This window comes from Salvia splendens, chromosome 5 (genome assembly GCF_004379255.2).
Source record: "Salvia splendens isolate huo1 chromosome 5, SspV2, whole genome shotgun sequence".
Lineage (NCBI taxonomy): Eukaryota > Viridiplantae > Streptophyta > Magnoliopsida > Lamiales > Lamiaceae > Salvia > Salvia splendens.
This window is the reverse complement of record NC_056036.1, coordinates 31,111,046-31,123,666: the sequence shown is the minus strand read 5'-3', so window position 1 is coordinate 31,123,666 and position 12,621 is coordinate 31,111,046. Positions and strand designations below refer to the sequence as shown.

Genomic DNA, 12,621 nt, shown 5'->3' with positions numbered 1-12,621 from the left:
AACTGATCAGAAAATAGTGGGGTGTAAATGGATTTTCAAGAAGAAAATTGAGGCCTTCAACAACAATCAAGTCAGATTCAAAGCTAGATTAGTAGCTAAGGGCTTCACACAGAGAGAGGGAGTGGATTACAATGAGATTTTCTCCCCTGTGGTTAAACACAGCTCCATCAGAGTTTTGCTTGCTGTTGTTGCACAAAAAGATTGGGAATTGCAACAACTTGATATTAAAACAGCCTTTCTCCATGGAGAGCTTCAAGAGAAAATTTGCATAGAACAACCACCTGGATTTATGAGACCAGAAGGAAAAATGTGTTTGCTTAAAAGAAGTCTCTATGGCCTCAAACAAAGTTCAAGGCAGTGGTATCTGAGGTTCAATGAGTTCATGCAGAAGATTGGATATGAGAAATCTTTGTATGATCATTGTGTTTTCATCAAGAGAAGATGTGGAGTTGTTGTGGCATATCTACTATTATATGTAGATGACATGCTGATTTCTGCCAAGCATAAGGAAGATGTGGAGCTGGTGAAGTCAGATCTGAAGGCAGGGTTTGACATGAATGATCTTGGAGATGCAAAGAAGATCCTTGGGATGGAGATCATAAGAGATAGAGATCAGAAAATGATATGGCTGACTCAGAATGATTACATCAAGAATGTGGTTAAGAAGTTTCAGATGGATCATAGCAAATCAGTGAGTGTGCCTCTGAGCCAACAGTTTAAGCTCAGTGTGAATCAGAGCCATAAAGATGATGATCAGAGAAGAGAGATGGACAAGATCCCATATGCAAACATAGTGGGAAGTATCATGTACACCATGGTGTGTACAAGGCAAGATATCAGCCAAGCTATAATTGTTGTGAGTAGATACATGGCAGATCCGGGTCTGGAGCATTGGCATGCTTTAAATGGATATTGAGGTATCTTAATGGTACTCAGGATTATGGAATATTGTTTGATGGAAGTAAGGAGATTGTGGGGCAGCCTCTGATGGGATATTGTGATTCTGATTTTACAAAAAAACATTGATACAAGGAAATCCCAATCTGGTTATGTATTCTGTGTGTATGGTGCTGCAGTGAGTTGGAGATCAAGTCTCCAATCTGTGGTGGCACTCTCAACAACTGAAGCTGAGTACATTTCCTTGTCTGAGGCGGTGAAAGAAAGCATATGGTTCAAATGAATCTGCTCTGATTTTGGAAATGATTAAGGCACTGTGGCAGTGTTGTGTGACTCAAATAGTGCTATATGTCTATCAAAGTACAGTGGGAAGTATCATATACACCATGGTGTGTACAAGGCCAGATATCAGCCAAGCTATAAGTGTTGTGAGTAGATACATGGCAGATCCGGGTCTAGAGCATTGACATGCTTTAAAATGGATATTGAGGTATCTTAATGGTACTCAGGTTTATGGAATATTGTTTGATGGGAGTAAGGAGATTGTGGGGCAGCCTCTGATGGGATATTGTGATTCTGATTTTGCAACAAACATTGATACAAGGAAATCCCAATCTGGTTATGTATTATGTCTGTATGGTGCTGCAGTGAGCTGGAGATCAAGTCTCCAATCTGTGGTGGCACTCTCAACAACTGAAGCTGAGTACATTTTCTTGTCTGAGGCGGTGAAAGAAAGCATATGGCTCAAAGGAATCTGCTCTGATTTTGGAGTTGATTAAGGCACTGTGGCAGTGTTGTGTGACTCAAATAGTGCTATATGTCTATCAAAGCACAGTGGGAAGTATCATGTACACCATGGTGTGTACAAGGCCAGATATCAGCCAAGCTATAAGTGTTGTGAGTAGATACATGGCAGATCCGGGTCTGGAGCATTGACATGCTTTAAAATGGATATTGAGGTATCTTAATGGTACTCAGGATTATGGAATATTGCTTGATGGGAGTAAGGAGATTGAAGGGCAGCCTCTGAAGGGATATTGTGATTCTGATTTTCCAACAAACATTGATACAAGGGAATCCAAATCTGGTTATGTATTCTGTCTGTATGGTGCTGCAGTGAGCTGGAGATCAAGTCTTCAATCTGTGGTGGCACTCTCAACAACTGAAGCTGAGTACATTTCCTTGTCTGAGGCAGTGTAAGAAAGCATATGGCTCAAAGGAATCTGCTCTAATTTTGGAGTTGATCAAGGCACTGTGGCAGTGTTGTGTTACTCAAATAGTGCTATATGTCTATCAAAGCATAGTGGGAAGTATCATGTACACCATAGTGTGTACAAGGCCAGATATCAGCCAAGCTATAAGTGTTGTGGGTAGATACATGGCAGATCTGGGTCTGGAGCATTGGCATACTTTAAAATGGATATTGAGGTATCTTAATGGTACTCAGGATTATGGAATATTGTTTGATGGGAGTAAGGAGATTGTGGGGCAGCCTCTGATGGGATATTGTGATTCTGATTTTACAACAAACATTGATACAAGGAAATCCCAATCTGGTTATGTATTCTGTCTGTATGGTGCTGCAGTGAGCTGGAGATCAAGTCTCCAATCTGTGGTGGCACTCTCAACAACTGAAGCTGAGTACATTTCCTTGTCTGAGGCGGTGAAAGAAATCATATGGCTCAAAGGAATCTGCTCTGATTTTGGAGTTTATCAAGGCACTGTAGCAGTGTTGTGTGACTCAAATAGTGTTATATCTCTATCAAAGCATCAAACATTTCATGAAAGGAGCAAGCATGTGGATGTTAAACTGCATTTTGTAAGAGATGAATTGGAAAAGGGCTCAGTAAAGATTGAAAAGGTAGCAACTGAGCACAATGCATCTGATATGCTCACAAAAGCCTTACCCGGATCAAAACTGAAGTATTGCATGGAATTGGTGAATCTGATCCAGCTGAAGTGAATGAAAGGAATTGGAAATGCTCTGATGATTGTCCAGTTATGTCCCAAGGTGGAGATTTGTTATGGAATTGGGGCACAACTGAATAACTAATAAAGTTTAGTGATTGATATGCAATTCTTGTAACTTTCTGTTTTGAATTTCCCTCCCAATATTTGAGTATGAAAAGTAAGGGAAGTTAATTAGAATTTAGTTTTTGATTTCGAGCTAAATGAGAGAGAAAGGATTTTCATCCATCAGCTAAGAGTTTCTCCCACATATTGAAAAAAGGATCTCCATTGTTTCTCCATGTGCTTTTCTTGTTATTAGCTTTACTCATTTCAACCGATAGTGTAGTCTTCTTGCTTGTTCCGGTTTGATCTTGATTGTGTTCAAGATTTGATTGCGTTGAGCTACGAATTACAGAGAGAGTATCATTTAATGACACAAATCATATTAGTTACCAACTAATATCAGTTGACAACATAAAACATATCAGTTGCATCAGTACACAGCATAAAACATATAAGTTGGCGCAACTTACATGTTTATGATGCCAACTAATATTTTTTTTATGCTATCAACCGATAAATTTTCATTTTAAGAGAGTTTTTAATTGCACCACTCACTATAGTAAGAAATATTTGCTAACAATTTCTTTAATAGGATAAATTATTTACGTACTATAAAGGAGTAGTGGTCCAACTGTAGAGCAATTTTTATACATTATTTAATACTCCCTCTATATTTAAAAAAATAGAAAATACTTGAAATAACATAAATTTTAAGGCACAATTAGTAAAGTAGAGAGATAAAAAGCAAATAGTGATTGTAGTATTGTTAGTGAAGAATTAGACTCAACTCATTAGAGAAAAAATGTTTCCTAAATAGAATTGATTTATTTTTAAAGGAAATCTTGAAATGGCAAATGTGGTCTATTTTTAAGGGACGGAGGGTAGAAAATTATACTCCCACTGTTCGTCAATAGATGTTCTATTTTTTACCGGCTTGAGTTTTAAAAAAAATTGTTTGATTTTATAAAAGAAAGTGATAGAAAAAGTTAGTGGAATGTGCGTCCTATTTTATACTCCACAGTCTCTTAAAAATAGACCAAATTTGTCATTTTGGATGTCCCTTAAAAATAGACCAAATATATTTAAGGAAACTTTTTTCTCTCTAATCGAGATGAGTCTCATTCTCCACTAACAATACTCTAATAACTTTTTCTTTGTATCTATCTCTTACTTTACTAATTGTGCATTAAAAGTCATGTCATTTCAAAAAAATTTATTTTTAGGAGACAGAGGGAATATAGAACTAATAATTATTTTAACATTTTGATCGGATATTTGGTTATGACATGTGTAGCTTCATTCGTTCAACATATGAGTTAAATAATGCACAATTGGTAAAGTAATTATAGTATTATTATTAGTGGAGATGGGAACACTTTATTAGAAAGAAAGAAGTTATCAAAAATAAAAGGGGATATTTTTATGGAATGATTAAATAGAAAATATCCTTATTTTTATATAACAAAGGAGTACTTGTTCTTTTTCTACACACCTAAGCAATGAAATCATGGAGCACAAGTATTCTTATTCTACATTCTTTAAACTATGGCATTTTTCTATTGAATTGTGAATGGCAGTTTTCCGATCACCGACGATCCTAAGCTTCTAGCTCGAACAATAAATGTTGCACATGCATCACCATGATAATCCTACATTATCTTTTCTTCAATTGTTAGTTCCTCACCTATTCAAACTATAAAATTTAGGATCAAAACATTTATTAATTTTTTATATTCCCTCCGTTTTTTAAATATAATAACTTTAGAAATGACACTGATTTTAATGCAAAGTTGGTAAAGTAAGATAGAATAAGAAAAAAAAACGAGTAACGTAAGAGAGAGGAAGATAAAATTGTCACGCCCGCATTTTCTAAGGATAGAAAACACGATTGATCGCGACTAGGGGAGGATTAAAGAAGCGGGGAAGAAAAGAGGAACAACAAAATAATTGGGAATAACTCGAAATAATAGGAATAGCTCAAATAAAATCAGAGTATCTCAACAATCAAGAACTAGAAAAATATTATCTGCGCAATACAAGAACTCAAAAGAAAGACAACTACTCAGCGGAAGCATTTGAGAGAAGGAATATGTCACGTGTGGAGACATGACACATTCTGAACACTTAATTTTTTCCAACGGTCTTGCTCAGCACCCACCGCGCTCATCACAGCTCAACCTGCACATTTTAAAAACATATGTAGGGCTGAATACTTGATGTACCCAGTGAACACATGCCAAATAATTTTCATAAAATATTGTTTCAGCATTTAAAAGTGAACTCAGGGTTTTACAAAAGACCAAGTCACCAAAACAATTTCTCGTTTAAAAGTATGGCTGCAACCCATTTTTCTCTCTCCTCATACCATATCTTAGCCTCATATGTGAAACGAGAACGTGGCTACATTCTCGATCGTCGGACTGGCCAACTCGAAAGATAGGGCACGATCCCCTTTGTGTACACTAGCTTGAATAGGGACTCACTCCCTGTACAAACCCAAATTCGATTAAACGCATAACTTCTAGTCAGAACTTACTCACTACACTAGGGTGATCAGATAGGTAGGTCCTCAAAAATAAAAAACGACATGACACAACATATTTGGAATTTAAGCACATAACTTATGTTTGAAAGATATTGCGTAAATTTAAAAGTAAGCCTACACAATAATGTAGGATAGAAAGCCCACCTCGTTCTCTTACAATTCTTAACTTGAAAATTCTCACTCCACCTTTAATTCGCTTGCGAAAGAAAAACCCTTTTGAAAAAAAATAATAAACTCATCACAACTCGAGAAATATTTACTTAGGGCATCCGCAGTGGTGCGGATGTCCCGGCGGACATCCCCGCGGACTTCCCAAAAACACTTCCTGCCACATCATAAGGACATCCCGACGGACTTCCCATAATAATAAAAATTTACAAATTCACCAAATTAAACAATTTACGGAATTAAAATTTCGATACAAATACGGAGAAATTGCAACCACTTTATTTTTAAAAAAACATACATAGTACAAAAAAAACATACATAATTATTATAAAAAAATTACATAGTTAAAAAAAAAACCGTCTCACTTCTCGGATTCCCCGCCGGCAGTACCCTCGTCGTCCCCGCCGGTAGTCCCCTCGTTGCCACTCTCCGCCGTGTCTCTCAACCCCAAATCTCGCCGCATACTGTTGATGATATCCTTCAGCGACGACCTGTAATGGCGATCGGTCGATGTCCGCCATTCAACCATTGCACGTAACAGGGTTTCATGTTGCGCGACGCGGGCAAGTGAGGGGAGCTCGGGATCGTTTTGGGTAGGAGCTGCCGATTGGGCCTCGGCGGACCCGCTGACGCTTCCACTCGCCATCCGCGCCGCAGACTTTTGCCCCACCGGGCGACGGCGGCGGGCCGACGATTATGGTGTCGGGAACTCTGCCTCGGCGGGGGGGAATTCATGGGAACCAGCACTGCTACTGTACTCCCCGGAGGTGTTGATCTTCATCCGCTTAGGCCATCCAGATTCAACACCCTCAGTAAACTTGGCCGAAATCTGCACCACAAGATACACGTCCCAATATTTGAATTCCCTGAAGCCCGCCGCAGCGTCTTTGAATTGATGGTGAGACAAAAGCTTCACATCCTCGGCAGACATGCCGCTGGTTGCCGAGCGGAGGTTGTTTGTGTAAATGCCTGCGAGTCGGCTGAGCTACCTCTTCAGCCGCTCCCATTATTTCCGGCATTGCTCTCCGTTGAGAGGCTTCCCCCTGGCGGTTTGAATTGGATGTAGCTTTGTCTAATGCGCCACCACATCCTGTCGATATTCTGGTTAGCCCCGATATATGGATCCTCCACTATACTGATCCACGCCTTCGCAAGCGCGATGCACTCCTCTGTGCTCCAGACGGTCCTCTTTTTCCCTGCTGGATCCCTCCCCCCCTCAGCGGCCCCCGCCGCAGGCGAGGTAGTGCCCCGTCCTATGCCCCTCCCTCTCCCTGTCCTCCCCCTCCTCCCTGTCGCCGTTGGTGCGTCTGTGGGAGAATCCCAGATCGGAGATAGCCCCAACTCCTCCATCGAGAACGTCTCGATGCCAGTGAACTGAGTCTCGAGTGGAGTACTCGGGGGGTTGTCCGTCGACAGTAAATCCATATAGGGGCGATAGACATTGTCCACCGGTGATTGGGGGACCCCCTGCATACTCCTCCCGCAGTGACAGGCGAGCCCTGCATCATCCCGGGCATCTGGGGCGGCATCATCCCCGGCATTCCGTGCATCATCCCCAGCATTGGGGTCATTCCGGCACTCACCCTGGGCATTTGGCGCATCATCCCATACCAAGGCGGGTATATGTTGTAATACCCGGGCATCATCCCCGCCGTCATTTGGGGCATCATCCCCGCCATTCCGGACATCGGGGTACTTCTGCCAACGGGAAAGATCGGTCCCTGTGACTCGCTCGTGGCGGGGGAATCACGATCGTGGTGCTCCATTTATCTTCGAAAGAAAAGTATTTAGAGAGAGAGATACTCGTTAATACAAGTGGGGCGAATGAAATGAAATTCAACGAGCCGTATTTATAGAATTTTCAAAAAAATAAAATAAAATAATCGGGACATCCATGGGGTCAACGCAATGGCGGACGTCCGCAAGGAAGTCGCCACGGACGTCCCGGGAACGCTGCGGAACTCCGGTGTCAGCAGCGGACGTCCGTCTCCGCGTCACCTTTGCACGATGGCGGACGTCCCGCACGGACGTCCAGCACGCCGATCGGACGTCCGCCGGGACGGGCGCCATTGCGAATACTCTTAACTTAGAATGTGTCTTCTCCTTAGGAAGGGTTCTAGATTCTCGTATTTTAAGCTCGGATCAGCATCAGCTTGGGAAACAAGGATCTCCAACCCATCACTAAATATACTCCAAATGGCCGACCCAACTCTATCTAATACATTCCCAACTAAAGTTTCAAACCAAAACTAAATATTCCCGTCACCATCATCTTGCACCAGCTGCCACCATGGCCGACGGTCTCGCTCCAGCCGTCGCCGCCATCTTCTCCGGCCTGCGGTGCCAACCATTCATCTCTCTCTTCCTTCGATTTGATCCCGAATGGAACCCCCAAAGTTAGGAAAACCAGCTCTCCCCTATTATTACACCCAGCGCTGCCTCCGTCTCGCTGCTGCGCGGATAAGATCGCCGGCTCTACTCCCAACTCCAAGTTAAGATCTTTACGATTTTAAAGATTCACGCTACACTGTGATATTTTAAAGCTCCGTTTTCTTCATGGTTGCACACGACAAAAATTCGAAGCTAATCCTACTCCTTTGTATTCCCTTTATTCCTCTTTTTATTGATTCGTTAATTGACTATTTCTAAGCATATGTTCGGCAGTATGAACGAAGGTGAAGGGCTTTACCTGAGTTCGACACAGTTTTGAAAATCCTAACTCCTCCGTCTATGAACTGTCCCATCTCTCTTCTCCATCGCTGGCTCATCGTCGTTCGCCTTCCCCCTCCTACCTCAGCGACAATCGGTAGTCCTCATCGTCAATGTTTAATTGAGCAACTTTTACATGATGGTTTCCACGACCACGAGCTTCTCTGTCAATGTTTAATTGAGCACTTGAGCCATAAAAATAAAGCTTAAATAGGTTATAGTAATTTATATAACTGCGCTATTAATCATTGTATGTATACCTGAATTTCACTGGGTATTGCATAAAAAATTAATTAATTAATCAATGTATCCTAATTTTTATAAGTTCTTCAATATGGTGTACAACACGGCCAATCCGTATTACTGTATATTACATGATTTTTGGGACCCCACCTGTTGAATTTTTCAATATATATATGCTGCCGTTTTTGACATTTCATTTCTGTCATATCAAAACACCATCTTTCTTTCTTCCTCCAAAATTAGTTGGGTTGAGTTTTCATAAAAATTGCTATTCGGTTGATGCAAGTTGATTTCTCCACCTCAGCATGCCTTCTACCTTCCAAGATTGGCTCCAAACCTTCTATGTGCTTCTCACCTTCTCTGCAGTCCTCTGCTTTGGCGCCCTTAAAAGTTTGTCTTTTTTTTTGCCAATTCCACAATTTTCTTGTGTTTTTCCTAGCTCATGACTTTCTTGATTTACCGCTTCAGGTGTACTGGTGGGCCCTATTGCCGGTTTGCTTCTGATTTTGGGGAATTTAGGGGTGATTTTAGGCCTTTTCCCTGCCCATGTGGCCTGGACTGTTTACACCCTTCTCAAGTAATTTTCAAGAATGTTTATTTAGTGTGATTACTCATCTGTTGAGATGGATTTAATGGTTTTTTATTTATTTACAGAACACATAAGTTTGATGCCCCCCTCAAAGTTGCAATCTTGTTGGGATTGCCTGCTCTGTTTGGTCTTTGGTTGGGGCTTAGCATAGCTGGTAGTTGCCTTGTGGGAGTAGGGTATGGCTTCTTCACTCCTTGGGTTTCATCTTTCGAGGCCTTTAGACTCGAGGATGAATCGAAGAAATTCTACCACAGCGTCGTGGTATGCTTAAAGTTGAATGATTTCCCTCATAGTTGATGAATGAATATGATATGTTTTGTCATTGTTTTGATATGGTATTGGATATTTTAGGATGGTACATGGGGAGTTGTCAAGGGAAGTTGCACCGTTGTTCGTGATTTTGCTGACTTGTGTTACTATTCTTACCCGAACTACTTGAAGGAGCTTCGAGAAACTCCTGTCTCTAATGAACTGCAGCCTCTGAGGTAGTATACTTTTTCCATTGCAATGGAGATTCGTGTTAGATGCCAATCCGTCTAGCTTAGTGAACTTGCTTTTACGAGTTGTCAGTGGCAATTTCTTGCTTCAGTGATGATTTGTTACAGAACTCTGCATAGTTAACTAGTATGTGATATTTTATAATGGAAAGTTACCATGAATTCGACGTATTAGGTTATTGAGATCGTTTTCTAGGAACTTGGATGCTGGTAGTAATCGATGATGTGCTCTTATGAAACTATCATCCAGGTTCATTCATGTACCCGCGTGCATCATTGTTGGCCTAATGGGCCTTATAGTTGAAATCCCTCTTTACACGGCTATTGCCATAGTAAAGAGTCCGTATATGCTGTTCAAGGGGTGGCATCGGCTACTACATGATCTGATCAGCCGGGAAGGCCCTTTTCTTGAAACGGCCTGCATCCCTGTTGCTGGTTTGGCGATCATCATGTGGCCACTTGTTGTTGTAGGGAGCATCTTGCTGGCCATATTTACTAGCTTTTTCGTCGGGTTATATGCATCTGTAGTAGTATACCAGGTTCGTGCTCCACCTTGACAGGATTGTCATCACTCGTGTTGCATTTTACCAGTGACTCTATGTTTATACCGTTGCAGGAAAGGTCGTTCAGACGAGGTGTTGCCTATGTGATTGCTATGGTGGCAGAGTTCGATGAGTACACCAACGACTGGCTTTATCTTCGCGAGGGCTCAATACTTCCAAAGTAATCGATACATTTCACTTCCTTTCTTTAAGTTTGTGTGTTTTTAAGTCCATCAATCGGACTAATTGTGTCGTTCACAACCAGGCCGCGGTATAGGAAGAGGAAACCATCCAGTGCATCAGAACCTTCTGTTGGGCGTAATCAGTCAATACACGAGAGGTTTAGGTCGATTTTCCCTGAAGCTCATGGAGTGCTCGTTCCGACCCTAACTGCATCGAGATCTGTCAGGGAGACGATAAAAGAAGTGAAGATGGTTCAGGTAAGGCTTCTCTGAAATGATATTCTTTCATGTTTGTCGCTAATTCCGTGGTCTATGCTCTTAGATATGGGGAAGCATAATGAAGGCGTGCGAAGTGAGGGGAATGAAACTAGTGAAAGCAGGCGTGATAACGCAATCCGACCTCTCAGACTGGTTGAAGGCAAAACACTCAACTGATGGCCCGGTCGTGGGGATTGGATTGCCTTGTTTCTCGTTGCTGCACACTCTACTCGACTCCATTCAATCTGGATCAAACGGGCTGGTTCTATTCGATGGCATGGAGGTGAACCATCTGAACAGACCACAGGACAGACTACTGGATTGGTTTTTCCACCCTGTCATGGTCCTGAAAGAGCAAATACGGGCACTGCAGTTGGAGGAAGGCGAGATAAGGTACCTCGAGAAAGTGCTACTCTTCGGTGATAAAATGGGCCGTGCTAAATCCTGGGAAAACGGAAGCTTTGTCCCTCATGATGCCCTCCGAGCTGCACAAATCGAGGGTATCAGTCGCAGGTAACAACCATCGTACATGAAAGGCCATTTTTCGTGTGATTGATTCGAGTCCATTGTCGTTGAATTGCAGGATGATGGGGATGAATAGAAGTGTAGCCAAGTTTCCGACTTATAGAAGGAGATACCGTCACGTTGTGAAGGAACTAATGGCTCATGCCGGTGGGAAAGGGAGCTCGGTGATGTCAGTTACCCATCCTTTAGTGAAAGACGGGTCCATAAACTCGTCTACAGGGAAGGATGGTTCGATGGGATCGATGTCCTCGAGATCAGTTGCTTCCATTGATATTGTCTGAGTGAGAATTATACCTTCTTCTTGCAATTCTGCCTCTCTGGAACCAACTGTGTTGCCTCTACGAGCAATTAGCATAGTCCTCATTTACATAGGATGCACAGTCTCTTTAGTGTGTGTGTGTATATTATCAGTTGGTTGTTTTACACTGCATTGTTAAATTATGTATATGAAAAAAAGGTAGAGAAGTATAGTAGTCTTTTGTATACTTATTCTTTTGAATGTTTATATGACAATATTTGTTCTATTCTTTTTGCCCCTTAATTCTATTGTTTATTAAGATTGGTATGATTTCGATATTTCTTTTCTCTGTGTTCTTGTCTAGCTCTTGCTCTTGCTCTTGCTCTTGCTCTTGCTCTTGGTTGTGTAGACGCCTATTATCACTCTCATTTTATCCATTTACCTATTTCTTGTAATTTAAGTTTTAGTTGTCTATATGGGGTACATATATTCCTGCTTAATTATGATATCTATTTAGGGCGTAGTATTGCAAGAGATAGAGGAGTAGATGAGATGATGTGAAATTTAAATTTATAATTATGTTGGTGTAATTTTTACGGCCACATGAGCTTTAATTTGCCATGTCTGCTTTAATTTTTTATATAAGGAAAAAATAAGTAAAATGTACTCATGTATTTGTAATAAAATAATAAGGGGTAAGAAAGAAAAATGCAAAAAGTTTGTGTATTTACGTGCAAATAACTCGATGAGAAACGTCTTACTCTTTGTGTTCCCAATTAGGAGTCCATTTTTGGTCAGTCTCATAACAAAAGCCAACTTTCACTTTTATTATAAATAGTAAGCACTCCTCAAATTCCACTAATTTTCATTCATATTTTATTATAAAAATCGATACTTCATCCATCTCGCTATAAGTGAGGCGCTTCTTTTGGGCACGGAATTTTAAAAATTAATATTTAAGAATTAGTACATAAAAAATGAAGCACGAGAGAAAAAAAAGTAGAGGAATGAAGAGATAATAAAAAAAGGTTAGAAAATAAAGTAATGGAGTATATATGAAATGCATTATATTTTTCTAAAAAAAGAAAATGACTCATTTATGTTAGGACACTCCAAAAAGGAAAATGACCCACGTACAGTGGAACGGAGTAACATATAAAAATGTGACTCATATTACATTAATTGTTTCAACTTACTTTCCGTTACGTTTCTTAA

General features: G+C 40.9%; 1 protein-coding gene and 1 long non-coding RNA gene across 5 annotated transcripts; one reads left to right on the top strand and one right to left on the bottom strand.

Moving 5' to 3' along the window:
• Window positions 1-4,864: 4,864 nt before the first annotated feature.
• LOC121803188 lies at window positions 4,865-8,439 on the bottom strand. Of its 2 annotated transcripts, XR_006050932.1 has the most exons (3): window positions 8,313-8,436; window positions 5,276-5,396; window positions 4,865-5,088 (listed from the first exon to the last, which is right to left on the bottom strand). It is a non-coding gene; the product is annotated as an uncharacterized LOC121803188 (long non-coding RNA). The 2 variants fall into 2 exon arrangements; XR_006050933.1 differs by lacking the exon at window positions 5,276-5,396 and having other exon boundaries at window positions 8,313-8,439.
• LOC121803187 (uncharacterized membrane protein At3g27390-like) lies at window positions 7,849-11,709 on the top strand. 3 transcript variants are annotated; one of them, XM_042202886.1, is made up of 9 exons: window positions 7,849-8,114; window positions 9,044-9,152; window positions 9,230-9,425; window positions 9,516-9,649; window positions 9,912-10,200; window positions 10,278-10,384; window positions 10,469-10,643; window positions 10,708-11,156; window positions 11,227-11,709. In XM_042202886.1, the coding sequence occupies exons 1-9, from the start codon at window positions 8,006-8,008 to the stop codon at window positions 11,447-11,449; spliced, it is 1,791 nt and encodes a 596-aa protein (XP_042058820.1). In that variant the 5' UTR covers window positions 7,849-8,005; the 3' UTR covers window positions 11,450-11,709. The 3 variants fall into 3 exon arrangements, with proteins under 3 accessions (XP_042058820.1, XP_042058822.1, XP_042058821.1); XM_042202888.1 differs by lacking the exon at window positions 7,849-8,114 and adding an exon at window positions 8,293-8,429; XM_042202887.1 differs by lacking the exon at window positions 7,849-8,114 and adding an exon at window positions 8,550-8,965.
• The last annotated feature ends 912 nt before the right edge of the window (window positions 11,710-12,621 follow it).